This window comes from Melopsittacus undulatus, chromosome 8 (assembly GCF_012275295.1).
Source record: "Melopsittacus undulatus isolate bMelUnd1 chromosome 8, bMelUnd1.mat.Z, whole genome shotgun sequence".
Classification (NCBI taxonomy): domain Eukaryota; kingdom Metazoa; phylum Chordata; class Aves; order Psittaciformes; family Psittaculidae; genus Melopsittacus; species Melopsittacus undulatus.
The window spans coordinates 3,951,088-3,963,659 of NC_047534.1; the positions used below are offsets into that span (position 1 = coordinate 3,951,088).

The 12,572-nt window shown below is 54.3% G+C and overlaps 1 protein-coding gene across 1 annotated transcript in view; it reads left to right on the forward strand.

Annotated features, from left to right (window-relative positions):
- The window catches only part of RADIL (Rap associating with DIL domain), a 24,087-nt gene continuing 11,515 nt past the window's right edge, over positions 1 to 12,572 (forward strand). The window contains exons 1-4 of the mRNA XM_034065110.1: positions 1 to 61; positions 3,953 to 4,055; positions 6,648 to 7,206; positions 12,178 to 12,467. Of these exons, the coding sequence (XP_033921001.1) occupies positions 4,020 to 4,055; positions 6,648 to 7,206; positions 12,178 to 12,467 (885 nt within the window). The 5' untranslated portion in view covers positions 1 to 61; positions 3,953 to 4,019. The remainder of the gene's footprint in view (positions 62 to 3,952; positions 4,056 to 6,647; positions 7,207 to 12,177; positions 12,468 to 12,572) is intronic.

Sequence of the window (12,572 nt, forward strand, 5' to 3'; positions counted from 1 at the left end):
CGGCGGGACACGCCGCGCAGCCCCGGCTGGTCCGGGCGCTGCAGCCGCCGTGTCCCGCACGGTGAGTACCGGGGGGGGGGGGGGGTGCGCACCGTGGGGCCGGACAAGGAGGACCCTACCCGAGGGGGTGGTCTGGGGACAGATCTCCCCATAGCATCCTATGGGACAGCGCTGCCAACCCCTCCGTACGGAGCCCCCCGCTCCCCGGAGCCTGTGTCCGGGATGGGACCAGCAGCTCTCCTCACCTGCTGGGACGGGCACGCTCGTTTCTCGTCCGCTTGCAAAGTGAAGGCAGGAGGAAAGCGGCGGTGAGGGTTGAGGCTTGTCCGGTTGCCGTTGGAGACCCTGCGGGGCAGCGGGCAGGCAGGGGACAGGCTGGGGATCCTCGTCCCATTGCCAGACACCTGGGGATCCTTCTTCTCACTGGGTGCCCCTTGCGGCCCTTGACCCATTGCACACCCTTTGGGATCCTTCTCCCCACTGCATGCCCCCTGGGGTCCTTCTGCCTGCATACCCCTTGGGGTCCTTAACCCAATTGCACACCTTTTGGTATCCTTCTCGCCATTGCACATCCCTTGGGATCCTTCTCCCCCTTGCATGCCCTTTGGGATCTCACTGCTGTTCCACACATGCAGTTTCACCTGTATTCAGCTGCTTGTGACTGTCGTGGCATCTCAGGCCTTGGCAGGGAGGTGCTGTGGGTCTGTGTCCCCATGTGGCTGGAGCAGTTTCATGCTGACTTGTAACTCTAGCAGGGAAACTCAGGGGAGTTTGCTGCTTGCTTGGGAAGTGCTTATTTCCAGCACTCTCCAGGATCAGTTAATTATCGCAGGAAAAGAATCATTGCTAAGATCTTATAATTAGGCAGCCTACGGAGACTCTGCTGCTCAGGAGGCAGCAGAAAGCAAATGCTCTTTGTGAGTGCTTCTTGCGTGTGTTAATAGAGCTGCCCGAGCAGAGGGCTGGAATCTGTACTTGTGCATTGCCTGAGAGCTGATGCACGTTGGTGGCTCCAAACCTGCAAAATAATAGGGAGGAAAACATGAAGTAAGAAAATGTGCTAAAAGACTCCTGTTGTTCTTGTAGAATTGAGTCCTAATCAGTATAATTTGTTTGTGGAGCTAGAGCTGCCTTTAGGACAAACTGTTAGTTCATCTTTGCAGGACTGCCTTTATACCGTGTTTGAATGGTCCTTGGGTTGTGGGGTGCAGGGTGCTACCACAAAGCGCCTGCTGCTAATAATAACATGGTAAGGAGTTTACCTGCTCTGATCCGGCTAAAGACAGCACCGAGGCTGGCATCGACATTATCGGCCTCCAATCCATCCCTAGATGGATAAACTCCCACAAGAAAGCGCTGGGCTCTGAAGCAGAGACTTGATCCAGAATGGGGGCTCTGCCACTGAATGGGGTCTGGGCTCTGCATCAGCAGCAGGGATGGGATCTGCAGAGGGGCAGGATTTGGAGCCAAAGGAGCGCACGTCAAAGCCGCCGTGTCCAGGGTGTTCTCATTTCCTTTGCTCTCTCAGTTCTAATTTGTTCCACATTGCAGTGCCGGGCGGCCTCTCCCTGCGCTCGCAGCATCCAGCCTGCAGTGGTTGCCATTAGAGCAGTGGTTTCCATCCAGAAAAATAAAGGGGAAAGAAAAAAGGGAAGTTTTCCAAATAGGGATGTGGGGAAATGGCTTTTCTGGTGGCCATTCCGGGATGGCTGTAGCTGAAATCCCACCGCCCATCCATGCAAACCTGGGCCTGCCCCAGGGAAATTCCAGGAGGTTAAAGAAGTGGTTTAATAGCCTTGTTGCTCTTCCCAAAAGGGAGTAAGATGACCTGGTAGCTACAGGTTGCTTGGCTTGATAGCATCACCCTGGGGAGAAGAGGGAGAAACCTGGCGCAGGCTTTAATTGATGAAAGACTTCAGCACCAGGAATAAATTCCTGCTGTCCAATGTGGCTCTATGGAAAATAACTCTTGGCACGTAGGAATGATTTCAGTCTCCGATGCGAGAGGTGACTTTCTGGCTGTAATACAATTTTACAAGGCATTTGAGTTATGTGAGGTGATATTCTTGTAAAAACCTGCACTTTTCAGTATTAAACCCAGTCCAGGCCAGTATTTAGAGCTGACATCCTATGAGGTCAAGAAAGCCGGTATGAAATAAACCTGATTCATTTCAAAGGCAGTTATCAGAGGAGATTATCGCTGCTGGGCACTGCTAGCTGGTTGCATGCCCTCTGTTTCAGTGCTTTTATCACGAAGCTGGAAGGAGATAGAAATGATTGCTGGAAAATCCTGGGGCTGACCCAGAGCAGCACAATGTTAATGGCTTGGACAATCTGGATGGTAAACCAGGCAAGCAAAAGGCTTCCTAACTGGAGCCAAATGGGAAAGGGAAGTCTTTTTGCACCCAAAAATAATAGCTGGAGTTGTCCATGTTTTCCTGGCCCTAACCTGGATGATGGGTTTTCAGCAGAGGGGCTCATTCCGTCCTCCAGCAGGAGCTGCCTGAGGGGTGGCTGTGTGTGTCCATCCCCATTTCCATGCTGGAGTACTGAGTATTTTCCAGGATTAATGGGAAATTTTGCTATGGAAAGAAATAGCCTTTTTGGTCAAGGTGCTGTTGGAACAGGGTTTGGGCTGGTGACAGCCAAACCCAGCCTCTCCATCTCAGTGGAGATGTGGAAAGCACAGGGAAGGGACCGAGGGACTGCAGAAAGCATCTTACAATGAGAGATGAGATGGCCATTGCGTTAATCCCCTCATAAATCAAACCAAAGAGGAACAAGAATGGCTTGATTGAAGCACCTAAATACTCTCGCAGAGGAGAAAATACATGGTAGCCAAAAGCTGTTAATTGAGCAGAGAAAAGCATGACAAGAATCAATGTCTGGCAGTTGAAGGCAGACACACTGGTAATAGGGCATAAATATTTAACCTGTGGGAGCAATTAATCATCAGAAGACAGAGCGAGCAGCAGAGGTGGGATCAGCATCTCTTTGCCTTTAGCATCATGACCCATCACTTTGCAGCTTCTCCCACAGCCCCAGTGCTGGGCAAGCAAGAAGGGCTGGATCAAACTGGCACTGAGGCCCTGATGAAGTGATTTAATGAGATGGTGCAGTTTCAATAACAGCAGAGCAGCAGAAAAGGACTATTTCTTTCTGAGAATCACCCCTGAAATCACTGCAGGCACTTTGCAGGCGCTTCTTTTGTCTTTCCCTTTGGTTACCAGTGGGCATGTTCTTGCAGGTCTGTGCTGGGAGGGTGAGGGGATGGTGCTTGGTGGTTCTCCTCAATGTCCAGTGAAATAAACTGAGATTCAAGGAAAACAGATCCTGGTGAGCATATCGGCATGCTGTGGCTGTAGGGGGAAGGAGCTGGTCCAGGACTCATTGTTCATCCATAGGTGAGAGGGTCCGGGCCTGGCACCCCTTGGGATGTGAATGCTAAAGAGAAGGAGATAAAGGTCATGGGGTTGTCACTGGTCCCATCTCTTTACCTTTCCTTTCCAGTAGCATTTCTTTTGCTGTAGATGTTCTCTCTTGTCCCTTTGCAATGGGCATCACTGTGGCTGGGTTTGTTCCATCTCACCCCCCAAGGCTGCCACGTTCCTGCTGTGATGGAGTCTGAGCTTGGGGCTGGTCCTGACTTCCCCATCTGTGGTTGGATGAACATGTGCAAGCACATGCATCACCAGGCATGCATCCCCTATGGCAATGTGCCCCATTCATCCCAGATGTCAGCAGCTTGTGCTTGGGCTGTTTGATTTGAGGCAGAGGGAATGTAGTGGGATGCTGAGCCATAAGGGATATATACATGGTTCAGGAGCCTGCATGCGAAAGTGAAGCACATCAGGAGAGGAGTCATAGCATCTCTGCGCCCTCCAAAGCCACCACACTGTGAGCAGCTGATGTCTGTGGGCAGCGAAGGATCACTTCTCTTCCTCTTGCAGAGACACAACGGATGCCCACCCAGGACAATGCATGACAAGGGGGAAGGCTCATTTTAAGAAAGAGGATGAATGGAAGGAAAAAAGGCACATGAGAAGGATGGCAAGGTAAGGGGAGGCTTTGCCTGGGCATGTTTGGAGCTGGTGGGAGGGAGCTGCTCACCCATGGTGGGAGCAGGAACCTCAGGGCCAGCAGGAAAACCCCTGTTGGTTGCAGTCAGTTGTGATGGAAGGACATGTGGTGGCCATGTGGATACCGAAAGCATTTGTCATAGCTCTGCAGGGTAAATACAGGCAGTGCTGGCCATGGAAAATAGCTGGTTTTGGTGTGGTCAGGCAAGGCATGTGAAGAGGTGAAGGATCCCATTGGGAGGCAATCACAGGCTTTTGGCTAATTCCTGTGCAGTCCTTAGCAGAGGTGTCTCTGGATGCTGAAGAAAGGGACTCTTTGGAAGGTCTGAGTCATGCTTCATAGCTGCAGGCATGTGTCCTCCAGGGAGGCTGCCTGAAGCAAGGAGAGAGCTTGCCTGAGCTGGGAGGTCCAGGAGCACACGTCCCATCAACCTGAAGATGTTAATACCCTTAACAGCTTGTCCCCAGGTAGCCGGGTCCAGCTGGAGCATCCCTCCTCTCACCGCAGGACCCAATGGTATTGCACGAACCAGTTTTCTCTTTAACCTCCTTGGAGATGCCCGTGATCAGCAAGCCTGAGCACATGGATGTGGGAAGAGCCCATTCATTCTCATTGCATCCATTAGAGCCTTCAGGGGGATTAAGACCATGTGTTATGTTGTCTTTGGGAGAAGGTGACCTGGGCTGGTGCCTGGTAAAATCACACTAATGTTACTCCACATGTTGAAAAATGGGATGTCCAGGCTGGAAGATTCTCCCAATCCAGGCTCCTTTTTTTCCCCATAAAATGCCTTCTCCCTGCACTCTGTAGAAGCTGCATTTGATCAAAACAGCAGGAAAATAGCTGAGCTATAAATAACATATTCACAACCAGGCAGGGACCTGCAAGCAGCGAGGATGATGTCTCAGCCTGTGATGTGGACTTGGAGGAATGGACTTGGAGGAATGATTTTATCACCAGCAGATATTAAAAGGCTTCCCTTTGTGCTGGAGGTAGCTCAGGGCAGAGGAGATGAAATCTGCAAGCTGAAAACAGTGATTTGATGACAAAGGTTTGTCTTTTGCATCCTTGATGGCAAGGTCTCACAGGGACACTGGATGGTTTTGGTCTGGTTGATGTTAATGAGGGCTGATGATGCTGGGCAAACAACCTGGGGTAGCTGTTCCTGAGCCTGACTCTGTTAGTGCCCTGACCTGCTCCCCAGGTCGGGTCTGCCCTGGTGCTCCTGGGAGGGCACAGATCAAGGATGTCAAGCAGACATCAAGGGATGTCCTCAGGGATGTCCCCAATGGGAGCAGCAGCACTGGAGGAGGAGCAGCAGTGTGGGGAGAGCCATAGCTCTAACCCCATCCCTAGGGGTGCAGCATCACACAGCTCCCAGGCACATCCTGCAGCCTCAGCTCTTGCTGGTGCCTCAGTTTCCCCATCTGTAGCATTCAGTGGGTGTCTGGTTCTGTGACGGGAGGATGTACACCCTGCAGAAACCCTCTGTGCACAGCAAGGAGGTTGTTTCTGGGTTAGAAGGTGACCTCTTCCATTAGCAGCAGGGACACGTTTTCTTCCTGAATTAGATGGTGGTTTGGAGACTTTCCAAGCCCAACATCGTTCTGCCTGATAGCGCTGGGTTTGCTCTGGTGGTGAGATCCTGCCTGAGCAAGACAGGGCTGCAGATATCCCACATCTCACACTGCTGGATCATGCATCAGGGTTGCTCTGATAGCTGGGGATGAGACATTTTGGGTGTCCTCTGGTGCTGTTCCTTGCATGCAGGATGCATGTTATAAACGCGGAGGTGAGGGAAATCCCTGTCCTCTTGGATTCGGGAATGCTGAAGTGTCTTTCCAGACCTTTCCCACCAGCAGTTCACGATGCAGCCGGTGGTGTTATCAGTGCTGTGCAAGTGCCGGGTGTTGTGCATCCAGGATGTGATTTCAGAGCTGGCCCCAGATGTTGACAGTGACATCTGGCACTGTCTGCCTATAGCCAGAAGAGCACTTGGGTTTCCAGCCTGTTCCTAGGGATGAGGTGCACCAGGAGCTCTTGCATGGCCACGGTCCCATGGCCCTATCCCCACTGCGACAAGGTCAGGCTTTGTCAGTGATGCCACCGCATGCTGTAGTGTGCCTCCCAGGGAGCAGAAGCGTTTAGCAGTGACCTCAGAGTGCCTGAATTCCTGCTTCAGCTTTCTGTTTCACCTCTAAATAAATGGGATTGCTCCGTAAACTCGTTAGTGGAATAACTCCTGGCACCTTGGCTCCTGATCAGGATGAGCCACGCTGGATTCTGCTCTCCTCCTATTGCATTTTGCTTGGGTAAGAGGGACCTCTATACACACAATGGAGGAGGAATCTGGGGCTGTTCCAGCTGCATTTGCAGGGACAAATCCATCCTGGACATCAAGGACCTTGGCTGCCAGTGTTTCGGGTTGCACAAGGGGAATATCCTTCCCCTGCTGCTGTCCCTTTCCACTTTGGAGGTGACAGCAACTCCTCCATGGCCACCAGCTGCTGCTTCCATGCTGCACATCTGGCCTCCAAACCACTGACTTCCCCTTTTCCTCTTCCCAGCCACGCTCCACAATGACCTCCCGCACCATGTTCTATGGCTCCTCCTCCACCATGACCCCACCATCCAAGAGCCGTCTGAAGCGCCAGAGCCGGATTTTCTCCCAGGTCCTGTACCGGACACTGAGCTACAAGGACCGGAGCTCAGCATCCTCTTCCCCAGCACCCAATGAGGACGACCCAGCCGAGCTCTCCACGCAGCTCTCGGTCCCTGGCATCCTGAAGATCTTCGGGGACAACATCTGTGCGGGCACCAACTACAAGAGCGTGCTGGTGACGGGCAGCTCGGGCGCACGGGAGCTGGTGAAGGAAGCACTGGAGCGCTATGGGTTGAGCCAGCTCAGTGCTGGGCAGTATGCACTGTGTGATGTGATCGGCAGGTTCGAGGGCCCCGACAAGCAGTGGCAGACGGAGGGGCTGAGGGTGCTTGGAGACCATGAGAAGCCGCTGCTCATCCAGGACCTGTGGAAGCCCAGGGAGGGCTTCTCGCGGCGGCTGGAGCTGCGCAAGAGGGCGGAGGTGGAGGAGATGGCAGCCAGGGATGTGGACACCACCACTGCAGGTCAGAGCTGGGGATGGAGAGGGACAGGGTGCAGGGAGATGCAGCCCTCCCCAAGCATCCCATACCAGCAGCTTCTGCCTGTTCTGGGAATGGGAGGTGGTGCAAGTGGGAGGGAGGCCATGTGTTAGCTGCGAGGTTTCTGGGTAGGGTTGATACTCAGAGCTCTCCTGCATAGATTTGGTACCTGCAACCCCAAATACTTACCCCAGCCAGTTTAAGGGTTCATACAGATCCCCACTTGCAGCCAGGCAGCAGCAGTAAGACCATCAGTATGGCCCAGTCTTCCCATCACTGTGCACCAAACAACATTGTGATGTCCCATACTCTGGTGCCAGCTTCATGCCCAGCTCTTCTGCACCTCCATCTCCCTGTGGGCATCCCCCAGGCAAATCTGCAGGAGCAATTAAGCAAGATGAAAAGCTAATGAAGGGAGAGCAATGTAGGGCAGGAGAGCTCCGTCAGAGGTAGCTGATGAGTCTAAGGCTGGCAGGAGGAGATAAGTGCATCATTAGGAGCCAGCAGGTTAATAAGTGACCCTGGTAATGAAGTTTTCCTCCTCCCACCCTCAGATAAAAGCCCCACAAGGATGAGGGTGGAAAGGTTTAAAATCAGGTTCTTAATTGCATGATGCCCTTCATGGGTCTGACCTGCTGATGGAAGGATCCAGATCCAGCCTGGGAGGTTTTGCTGGGATGGGCACTAAGTGGCTCCTCACACCTGTAGCAGAGAGTTGTGATTGTCAGGAACAGCCTAATGATGATGCAGGTTTACCCCATGTGCTCAGCAAACAGGAGCCAAGGTTGCCCCCAGCAGCTGCAGAACAAACGGCCTGACCTGTCCCATGCCAGTGGGGATGGGGCTGCTTTCCAATCTGCTCTAATGAGGGCTGGAAGGAGACCAGGAACATGGAATGAAGGAAACCAGGGAGAGCAGAGGCTGCAATTTGCAATTGCAATTTTGCCCTTGGTGCCCCAAAATCCGAGTGTGGAGTTAACAGCTTTAGGGGTTGTTTGGGGCTTGGGATGGGCTCACCTCCTGTCTTGGAATGGAGGAGCAGTGGGAAAACAACCCCCAGGCCTTGTATTAATGCTGTGCAGGGTGGCCCATGGGATGCCAATGGTGAGACAGGGCTGCCTCTATCCCTGCTGTGTCCAATCCACGGAGGGGATGCTACAGGTCCCAGCTCATTGCATGTGTGACAGAGAGAAAGAGGCTGCTGCTGCCAGCACCTGGACCAGAAGGAGGCTGCAGAGGTGGATGCTCTTCTCTTCATCTCTTTCTTCAGGCAGGATCAGAGAGATCTTAAGCACTTTGGGACAGCGGTGACTCTAAAAACAGCATCTTTTGAATAGAGGCAAGGGCAAGAGTCAAGCACAGTGGTTACAGCACACGGTGGGGAGGGCCACGTGGCAGCTCCCAGCCTGAGCCCAAGGTCACATCAGCTCTTGGCCTCAAATGCTCCCCCTTGGATGCAGGGCTCCTACCCATGCCCTGGGTGGGCTGGCAGTGATGGGGGGGGGACAAGGCTCCCACACAGGCTGGGGCAGCAGCAGGATGCAGGCTGCCTGGTGCAGAAGCAGGCAGCACTGAGCTGGCCTGGGCTCAGCAGCCTGCAGTGAGTGCTGATGAAGGAGCAGCTCCTGACGGGATCCTGTGCTCTGGATCTGGAAATGAGCCCGTTATGCTTTCAGGGTAGATATCACTTCATTTGTTTCAGCACTCCTGGGTGGGGTGGTGGAAATGCTCCATGTTTTAATCCTTTGGGCATTTTCCATAGCTGACCAAGCTCTTCCGAGACACAAAACCTACACCCACATTTGTTTAGGCTATTTGCTCTGCAGACTCACAGCCCTGATTTGTCTTACCTGTTAAAAGCTCACTCCTGCAGCCCTTTCTTCCAGTGGCACGAGCCTTACCCTATACTGGTGGCACTCCCCAAAGGGGTGCCATGGGGCTGGGACCCACACCTTCCCACCCCATCTATGTTCCCTCTGGGAACAATGGAGCATGTCTGTAGGTACTTCTCCCTCAACCAGCATCCCCAAAAGACATAACCCCCCTGGTGTGATGGGTACCAACTGTGAATGCCTCCACCAGGGTCACCCTTGTCACAAGCCCCAAGCTGGCAAAGGTTCCCATCAACTGGCCGCCCAGGGTGAGGAAAAATGCACTGGTGTGGAAAACACAGCATCTGTGCAAACATAAAGGGATTTTGGGCTTGCAGCTCCCTAGAAAACAAAACAGGGAAATACCTGCAGGGTCCTTCCCCACATTGAGCATCGCTGGAGCAGCAGGACTGGGACCACTGGTGTCACGCAGGCTGGTGCATCGCTTCCTGCCCTGTTGGTGTGATGGTGGATGGGAGGAAGCCCCCACACCCATCCATAGCCTATTAGCACATGGCTCAGGTGTTTTATCTGCTGGGTTACCCATTATCCTAATCAGTTTATTAGCTGCTTCCCACTGGGAAGGAAGATGCTCGCTCCTCATGCCACTGATTAGCAGCAGCACAGGTGGAGCAGCTCTGCAATAAAGGAGGTAGATTCCCTCTCATATGTGTACCTTCAGCCCCACTCCTATTGGGGAGCAATGAGGCAGTGGTTAGGGAGCATCCGGGGAGAACACCCACAAACCAGAAGTGTGGCACTTGGCATCTTTATGGCATTCCTCTTCCAAAACAGCCCCATTTTGCACCATGTTCTGCTCCTGCTGAGGCTTTCCCAGAGGCTGGAGGCTGAAATGCACACACAACTCAAGAAACTTAGGAGTTAAGCCCATAAAAGATGCTCTGGCAGGTACCTTCGAGGATCTGCCTTTGATATATACCTTAGCATGGCTGCATCCAGGGAAGATTCCCTGCAGGGTCTGAGTAGCAATTCCATTAGGAATGAGCAGCCTCATGTCAGCCTCTCCTGGGTAAATTCAAAGCATTTCTCCTTTTCTGCTTCCCCTGGAGGTATTTATTGACTGATTTATTTCCAGCCAGGGAACATCTTCCTTAGGCTCCAAAGAGGCAGATCCCGGTCAACATCCCAAGCACCACAACCAACAGGGATGCAGGATGGGTTTAGAGGCAGAAGCTTGGTGGGGTCTGGTTGGTGCTGGCCAGGGGTACCCAGTTCTTCCTAAGGGATAGGGAGCGATCCTGCCCCATTCCCATCCACATCACCATATGGCTTCAGCAGGTCGGCACTGGAGATGCTCGTGCAGTGTTTCAGGTGGGATAATCTGCACATGCTTGGGAAGAGAAAGCAGTACCAGAGGACTGGAAAAAGCCCTATCCCGGTTTATGGAGGAGCTTTGTTATGCTCAGGAAAAGAGCTGTGTTTATCTTTCCAGGGCAGCCCCAGGGTTAACAGGGAGCCTGTGACAGGGGCTCTATCAGCACTGAAAAAGCAGCCTTTTCCTACACAGAACAAATACAGAAGCTTCCTTTCCCCTAGATAAGGGACCGGTGATGGCGTCTCCCTCTGCATGGTGGGACCCCAATCCTGGCACCCCCCCTCCATCCCAGTGCAATGAGCTCCAGCTCCCCAGGATCCAGCCCTTCTCCTCCCCTTCCATAGCCAGGCATCGCCCAGCCATCCTTCATCCCTTTGGTCCATTTCCATGCTATAGGTTGGGAAAAGGGCTTCTGGGGGGGGGGGGGGGGGGGGGGGAGCCAGGGCCTTCTGCAGATACATTAGGGGTGGCATATTTGGGGCTTGTTGCACTCCCTGGATTTCACATCAGTGGGATCCAGGCATCCCAGTGCTGTGCTGCTGGCCGTGATGGGGACATGAGCTGGACTGATTGCCTTTTAAAGAAGGACACAGGGCACTGGGCCGCTCGGGTGGCTTGGCTGTGCCTTGCCTTAATCCCAAAGCATGTAAACAGCAGGGGCTATTTTCTCCCTCTCCCACCGCCCTCCCCATCCCAATCTCTTTCGTTTTCCCAGCAATGGAGCACTTGCTTTAAAACAAACAAATACAGAAATGTACTCCAGGACCAGCAGCCCATTCCTCACCAAATAAGGCCGATGGCATTTTTGGGTCTGAGCTTGTGAGTGTCCCTTTAAGCAGCCCTGGGCACCAGGCTCTCTGCTCTGCCGTCCCCAAATCCCGCTGCTTGTCCCCAAATCTCACTGGCCGAAGCCTGCTCACTGGTCGGCTGAGCTGTAAATGGAACTCTGGCTCTGTGCTGCACTGATGCTGCTGCAGTGCTGCTTCCACAAGCAAATCCTTTAGGCTTTTCCCCCTCTCTTCGTCCTCCCTGAATGCCAGTGACCTGCTCCCAGGAGGCTGCTCACCCCAGGTATGAGCATCACCAATGGGACCCCCAACTTGTCCTGCAGAGCTTGAGCCACGCTTGCAGCATGGAGGGGTCTGTGGGGACACCCCTAGGGATGGGGATGCCCCTCGGCCAGGCCTATTCATTCGCTCCAGCTCCCATTATTCCTCTTGCAGACAGCTCTGCTGGAATGGATGTTTGGGAGAAGTTAATTACAGCTTCTCCTGCAGCAGGCAGCGGGCAGGCTCCACTGCAGCTCCAGCTCCCATGCCTGATGATGCTCGGGTTGGGGGCCAGGGAGGCTTCCCTGTAGCTCCTAAAAAGCAGTACCTAGGCTGTTATTGAGCTGAATTTCTTTCTAGCAGAGATTCCCTCTCTCCCCCCAGCCCTGGCAGCCTGGGGGATGCTGAGGATGCTGAGCCCAGCTTTGCTGCCCCACTCAGTGGGCTTTGGGGGCCAAGGAGTGTTGGGACACCCCCTTTATGGTGGTAGCATTGGGATGAAACTCTCTGCGTTGGTGTCCTGGTGTCACCCGTCAGGAGGACAGGGAAACCAGGGGACACCAACCGGGGTCTGGGGGTAGGGGATGCTTTGAACTGCTCCGAGCTGCAGCATCCCCCCTGCCATAGGGTGCTGCGGTACCGGGGGGGGGGGGGCAGCGGGGGCTGATGCTGCTCTTTCCCCCCCTTCCCATCCCCGCAGGCATCAACGCTCAGGCGCGGAAGCTGCAGCGGCACCGGGCGCGGGGGGCCCGGCGGGCACCGGCGGGGGCTGAGCGGCGGGGCCCCCCCCCTGCCCTGCGGCGCAGCCTCAGCGAGACCAGCCTGGGCATCCCGGCCCCGAGGGCCGGTACCGGCGAGCGGGGCCAGCGGCACTGCTCCACCCTGCCCGGGAGCCCGGCGGCGGCGCGGAGCGGCAGCGGCAGCAGTATGCGGTACTCCCTCTACCAGTCCCCGCACCTCCTGCTCCTGCAGGGCTACAGCCAGCAGCATGTAAGCACCGCGCCGCCTCCCTGCGCACCCCCCTGCACCCCCGTCCGCTTTCGTCCCGTCACCCCCTTAAACCCTCTGGGAACGGGGGGCTGCTTGCATGGCCGG